Genomic DNA, 7482 nt, shown 5'->3' on the forward strand with positions numbered 1-7482 from the left:
TGGATCTTAAGGCTTTTCCAGGCAATAGAGATTTCGGGCTATGGGCCCTTACTATGTCTGTCCATGATGGGCCTTTAGGGAGCGTGGGTCCCGCTTTACACAGACCAAACAGTACCTATCCGTCAGGCCCATTAAGATAGGCCCACCAGACTAAATCTTACCATCTTCAATAATAGTCCAGAAATACTTAATAATTTTCCCTTTCTCTTCTCACATGATGTCGAAGTTTGGGTGCACCCTTCAGAAAATATTAGATTATTCCACTTCTCAGGCTCAGCAGGCTTGGCCCCAGGCAAACATTTGCACCGAGTGAACAAATTGTTGATATTACAGCTCCCCAATTTCCCACAAGCATTGTGAATGCTACATTGGTCTTCTGGCTCCCGCCATCCCACGGACCAATTTTGATTATTTTTATCCCAGACCAGATACCTTAAACTCCCCAAAGAAATTGATCACCAGTCTTGCGTAATTATCATTCTCAGATAATAATGGTTTTTTGAAATATGAAGAAGAATTTGTGCTAAAGTTTGATAACAAATAGAATATTCTACTAGGAATTTTATCTGATCTCATGAACGTGCCTTTGATCCGACTTTTCCAGTATGTAACCGCTTTATTTTTTATAACGTAGCCACCCTCTCCATCTTGCCTAAACTTGAAATCTCCACTTCCCGGATCATCAGAGTTCTTCCATGAGTCCAAAGTTATATTTTCATCCATCTTCATTCCTGAAAGAAACGTATCAGTTGGATTTTTGAAGCTCTCCCACAGAATTGATTATCATCGCTTAAGACCAGGTTTCCAGAATCCATGAGCTTCACAGTCCGATTTGTGGATGAGGCTTTATTAAGATTTGTAGACCAATATTCTTTTCCAGAACTAGAAATATCCAAAACCTTGACGTTTCCATCTTCTGCAATTCCAAACATTCCAGTGGAACCGTAAAGTATTGGGTTGTCCCCGTTGGCAACCCATACAACTGCTTGTTGACCACCCCAATTGCGATACCATATCCCAATGAACCTTTTGGAGCTGGAGCCTTTCGAAGGGGTGAAGAATCCAAGTTCAAACTTTTCTCCAGCGGAGACAAGAGTTGAACCGTTGTCAATGATCCACTCACCATGCTTCAAAATATCTCTAGCGGAGCAATATACACCAGAGAAACAAAACAAGAATATATACAAGAAGAAGAAGATCGAAGATTGCAAGCGATATGTGCTTTTTACTCTTTTGCTTGCCATCAATCGTGATTTGTGAGGAAAGCAGTTTGCTTAGATCGTTCTTTTCTCATTTAACCCATCAATCTTAGCCACGCTGCCGATCTCATCCTCTTTCTCAACCAAGCGTCGATCTCACCATCTTCCCTCATCCATGCCACCGAGAGCTTTTAAATCTCTCCCAACTGGAAGTTTTGGGTTATGGCGACGGTCATTGCAGTGGTTGTGGTGATGGTTTTTTTGGGTTTTTGTGGGTCTTTTTTTTTCTTTTCTTTTTTTGTGGTTGTTTGATTTTGATGGGTTCGTGGTGAGCTGATTTTGGTGGATTGCAGTGGTTGTGGGTTGATTGGGTTTTGGTTATGGTGGACTGGTGGAGGCTAGTTGATTTTAGGTTCTTGTTACTGTGATAGTTTGTTGATTTCGGGTGGTAGTGGGTTTGTGATAGCGGTGGTTTGTGACGGTGATAGTGGTATAAAATATTTTTACAATAAATCTTACCTAAACGGAAAAAATGTATATTAATAATTTTGCTCTTATATTTTGTTAAGAACAGATTCAAAGAAGTTCCTTTTCAAAAAAAAAAAAAAAATATTCAAAGAAGTTCACGTAATGTGTATTTTTTTTTTTTTTTTTGAAAAGCGTGATGTGTATTTTATATATATATGTTTACCGAAAAAATATATATATATATATATATTTATTTATATATTGAGAAGTGAGGAAAGAGCATTTGCATTGATAAATGAAAAATGAAAAAGGAATCAATTTGACATGTTTAACTTGAAAATCACTCCATCAATTAAATTAAAAATACTTAATATTATAATAAATATATAAATTTATATGGATAATTTTTTTTTCAGAGAATGGATAATATTCATTTTACATATTGCTTTTTATTTTCTCTTAACGCATTGAAGAGAAAGTACGAATGATAATTATTATAATATAATATAAAATAATTAATTTGATGTGACTGGACAACTTTTTGCACGATAATGATCTAACGAACAGTTCTTCAAAATGAATTGAATGTGGAGTCCTTTGATAATTATTATAATATAATATAAAATAATTAATTTGACGTGACTGGACAACTTTTTGCACGATAATGATCTAACGAACAGTTCTTCAAAATGAATTGAATGTGGAATCCTGTGCAGCTAATTGGTTAGCACTTGGCAGCGACATGACTGCATGCTCATAGAGACTGCGGGCCGTGTAACTGTCAGCCTTGGGTAAAGGTGTAAGAGCAATTACATCAGTTTATAGAAAATTGCTTAAAATTGTACAAAACGAAAAAATGTGATAATTTTATACAATATGAGCAAAAAAAAAAATTTACATCAGTTTAGGTAAACTTGTGTATAAATACAAGTTGCTACAGTATCGGTGTAAATATACACGGGTACTGTAGTGCTCCTATTTATTATTTTAATGTTTTTTTTTATAAGTATTATTTTAATGTTATATTGGTATAGTATAAAAACCATCTTTTTCACACTTTTTCTCTCTCCTCTCACTGAGCGGCACCCACGCCGACCAGCGTGTTCCTCCCAGTTTCATTCCTGAGTTAATCCTCTCATCTTCTCTCTTCCTCTAGTTCTTTTCAACTCTTGCTCTTTGTCATCATCACCGGAAATTATGTGATCAGTTTGGAGTTTTTGCAGCACCATGAGAAGGGTGAATCAATCCGAAGGTATCTCTATCAGGCTTTGGGCAATTTTCTCTAAGAAGCCGGTCAAACCATGCCTTCACTGCCGCCGATTCTGAGCTTCATCACCTTTTCGCCGATTTTCTTTGTCGGCATCGGGATTCTGAGATTCTGGTCGGAACCCACTAAAGCGACGAGGCGATGAACGACGTGATGAACGAGTGCTTCGTCAGAGCTAAAATCTTAAGGTTTGTGCAGTGGTGGTTTAGGTCTGTGAGAGAGAGAGAGAGTTTTTCTGAGGGAGAATCTTAAGGTTTGTGTGGTGGTGGTTTGGGTCTGTGAGAGAGAGAGAGTTGTTCCGAGGGAGATGGGTTTGGGTTTCGGTGCTTTTAGATTGAGTCTGTGAGAGAAAAGCGGTGAGAGAGAGAATAATAAAAAATGGTAAAAGAATGAATATTTTATTGAATAAATGTATATAATAGATAAACTGATGTTGGTGTTTTATAAAAATAAGTGTGTAAAATAGAAAAAGTAGCTTTTTTTGTGCAAAATAGAAGGTAAATTTGCATCAACTGATGTAATTGCTCTAAAGGTCTGATTGGTACAAGCAATTGTGGTCTTGGACCCTTGGTTGCTTAGATCTTCCATGGAAATGTGTGGTGTAAGTTTTTTTATTTTAAAATGAAAAAGACAAAAACTTAATGTAAAGTTGTGATTTACAACTATTTTTTTATTAGATTTAATTTCGTGTTAAATTTTATTGTATTTTTGTTCAATCATTTTCATATATGTTTGTAAGATTTAATGTAAAGGTTGAGTATGACGGTTGGTGAAGAATTGTGAAGATACAGAAGTTTGCGACTAGCTCGCGAGTGGACAATTCGTGAAAGACCACGTAAGAAGCACATGTTGAAATTTGAACAGTCTTTTGCTAGACTGTATTTCGCAAGTCACTTCGTGACTTGGCCAACTTGCAAGTGACCCGTAAAACTCTCCGCCTAGAACTTTTTAGAGAGTGCATTTCTCATTTCTTTACCTACACCATAAAAGCTTACATTATCCACGAAATTGTAAAGAGACTTTTAGAGAGAAAACCCTAGCAAAACGCTTAAGAGTTAGAGATTGTAAATCTACAATCATCTATACATTTTTTCTTAGTTTTCCTCTCAAAATTGTGTGGATTGGACTGTTTGAGTGTGTTGTGCGGTTATGTATTGAGTTTGAGTCCCATAAGGGTGTTTATTAGGTGTACGTGGATTTATAAATAAGTGCAATGAGCCCTATTTGCAACTTGACTAGGCTTTTTGGATTATAAACACAAATGTAAAAAATGTACAATAATAATTTATATAAATTAAATAATAAGTAATAGTACACTTTTTATTTCCATTTTTTTGAAAGAATTACTAATTTATTATGTATTGTTAATTTCATGGTAAATAGTTTTAATACTATACATAAGTTGTGGATTTGTTATTTTAATTTTCTAAAAATAATATGTGATAATTATACTCACATATTTTTTTTTATAAAAAAAATTATGTATTTAAAATTAAATAGTCTTAGTTTTAAACTTATTACATATTCTATTATTTATATTTTTATAATTATTAATTAATTAATTATGACATCACCGGTTCGATCATCGGTCCGACCATAAAATCGAAAACCACTACCTTTTTTGGTTGTTTGACCGGTTTGGTTTTTAAAACCATGATAATAGCTACACAATGAGAAACTACCTTGCCAATAGTATATATCCAAAGTGATCAACATTTGTGAAGAAAAGACCAACTCCACTCAAACAAAAAAGAATATTATTTGCAAAAGCTTAGAAGGCACATAGGAAGGATGTAGAGCATGCATTTGGAGTGCTTCAAGCACAATTTGCAATTGCACGTGGACCTACTCGGTTTTTCTATCATGAAACACTACAAGACAACATGAAAGCATGCATAATTCTCCATAACATGATTATTAAAGATGAGCGAGATGAAGTTGAAGTAATAGAAGTAAATTATGAAAAAATTGATGAGATTTCGTGTACACTAGTGTCACGTGAGTAGCCAAATGAATTTATAGAGTTCATTCAATTTCATCAATACATTAGGGACCAAGAAGTTCATTCTCAACTCCAACTAGACCTCGTTGAACATTTATGACAATTACAAGCAATGGCGGCTCCAAAACAATTTTTCAAGGTGGTCATTAAGAAATTTAAATCATACAAAATCTGATAAAAAGTGAACTTCATATATTGAAAAAAAAAAAAAAGACCCCTCACACACACACACAAAAATACATAAAGTCATACAATTTCCTTCTACGAATTATCTTAGAAGGAAATTTGGCTACAAATTTAGTTGTAAAGGCTACAACTCTCACTAAATAAATTAACATGACTACATATTTTGATAGTCTAACCGATGAATTGCGTGTTCTTTATTTTCTTAAAACACATATCAAATTTCATGCAAGTCAGATGTTATTTACTATTTACTATTCGATCTATAAACTTTTTTTTTTTTTTTATGTACAATTTTAGACTACAAAAACTAAAAATTTAAATATTTGATTGATGACATAGCTATTGATTTTTGATTTTCTTAAAATTTTGCAAGTATAGAGGATATAAGAAGAAAATGTAATCCAATGATGGATTTGTCAAAATTCACATAAAATAAATGTATATATTGAATGGAGTTGTAACCTTAGTTTACAACCAAGTTTGTTACCAAACTTTGCCTAAAGTTAAATTATGTTGGGCCTAAAAAAATTTAGATAAAAAATCATAAATTTTTAAATTTTATATATATAATAATTTTTTTTCCAGGCAAAGGTGGTCCTATGACCCATCTGAACTCAATGTGGAGCTGCCCTTGTTACAACAAGGTGAGTGGTGAAAACTTTTGATTTGGTTTTTTTTTTCCTTTTCTTTATGAAGCCGTCATTGGTAGTGTTGTTGTGTTAACTTTAAGTTCCATTTGCCATTAAAGGAAGTGGCAAGCTTAATGGTCATTGAATTTTGTGTTGTTGTGTTAATTTTAAGTACCATTTGTCATCAAAGGAAGTTGCAAGCTTAATGGTTGTTGAATTCCATGAGTTTGCTGTGTGAGTTAATTTTATTGGATATGAGTTATGTATGTAAGTTTTTTGTGGACTTCATTGTAGTTTAGTTCAATTGAAACAACTTCAACTTGAATGGTTGATATTTGTATTGCATCTATAAAAATGTTTTCGGCTTTTGATATGAGTTTTGACTAGGACTGAAATCAGGTCGGGTCGGGTTGGTTTCACTATCACTCGCAACCCGACCCAATAGTAATCAGGTTTATTAGGGAGAAACCCGACCCAACCCGAAAATTACAAGTCTATGGTTGAGTCGGGTGATAGGGTATTGGGTTGGGTCCTTTTTTTTTTTTCCTCAAATTGTGTGAAGGTGAATCCTTGAAAGGCCTAAAGAAACATTGAAATAGTCACCACTTTCATGAGCTATTAATAGAGAAAAAATTACTTACTCTATTACTCAGACATGCCATTTAAAAGTTGTCATGGTTTTATTATTATTTTTAAACTTCCATGTTGGAAGGATCTCTACTTTTTATGATAATAAATATTAGTTTCTTTTTCTTTATCAAGTTAATGCATGTCTATGACTAGGCAATATTTTTTTGAAATTAATTTACTTATTTAATGATTGGCAGATTAATGTGAAAAATTAAATTCAATAATTTATTTATTGTCGTATAGGCTTAATGGTCGTGATTTCTTGATTAGGCAACAAACTTTTACAATTTCTTTTCCTTGTGTACATCTTGACCCGATCCTCATTAAATGAGAAAATAAGTTTTACCATTTTTGTTTAAATCAGTACTCGGGGCTTAGTTTGGAAATATACTTTCCAATAAAAAAATAAGATTCTTGGTATAATTAGAACCGAAATAAAAAAAAAAAAAATTTAAACAACAATTTAACTCTCACTATGGAAAATATTATTGTTAGAGTTATTCTTTTTGCGTAAAGTCCAATTATTTTATCTTCATTCTAATTTCTAACCTTCATTTGGATGGAAAGTATTTTCACTATTAGTATCATTTAGGAAATTATGCTACAATAAACCAAATTATGCTAAAAATTATATTTGGAAATATTGCAAGAAAAGACCATTACTATTTAAATAAAAACAATACATAAAAACAACATTTGGCATTGAAAGTTACGAAAATGATTTTTTTTTTTTTTAATTTAAGATTGGTTGGGTCGGGTCGGGTTGCACTTGAGACTGACCCGAACTCAAGGTAGACCCGAATATTGGACCTAAACCCGACCCAAGCATTCATCCAACCCGCCCAAGACCTTTCGAGTTGGGTCAGGTCGATCGAGTGGGTTAAGTTGGCATGCTTAGCCCTAATTTTGACTGGTTCATAGTTTAGTTTATGTTTTACATATATAATTTTGGACAGATTGATTGTTTAGTTCAATTAAAGTGGATATGAGTTTCTATTATATCTATGATACTCTTCAAAAACTCTATGTGATTGTTAAGGGGGGGAAAAAATCCAAAAATATGGTTGTCACAAGAAATGGATTTCTAAAAATATGACTATT

General features: G+C 33.2%; 1 protein-coding gene across 1 annotated transcript; it reads right to left on the reverse strand.

Annotated features, from left to right (window-relative positions):
- Window positions 1-204: 204 nt before the first annotated feature.
- Window positions 205-1705, reverse strand: LOC115958418 (G-type lectin S-receptor-like serine/threonine-protein kinase At4g03230). The gene has a single exon (XM_031076837.1). The coding sequence runs from the start codon at window positions 1242-1244 to the stop codon at window positions 726-728; it is 519 nt and encodes a 172-aa protein (XP_030932697.1). The 5' UTR covers window positions 1245-1705; the 3' UTR covers window positions 205-725.
- Window positions 1706-7482: the final 5777 nt, after the last annotated feature.

The sequence above is a fragment of the Quercus lobata genome, chromosome 8 (genome assembly GCF_001633185.2).
Source record: "Quercus lobata isolate SW786 chromosome 8, ValleyOak3.0 Primary Assembly, whole genome shotgun sequence".
NCBI lineage: Eukaryota > Viridiplantae > Streptophyta > Magnoliopsida > Fagales > Fagaceae > Quercus > Quercus lobata.

Coding starts and splice junctions, on each gene's coding strand:
- LOC115958418 (XM_031076837.1), bottom strand. CDS start 1,244: ATGGCAAGCAAAAGAGTAAAAAGCACATATCGCTTGCAATCTTCGATC.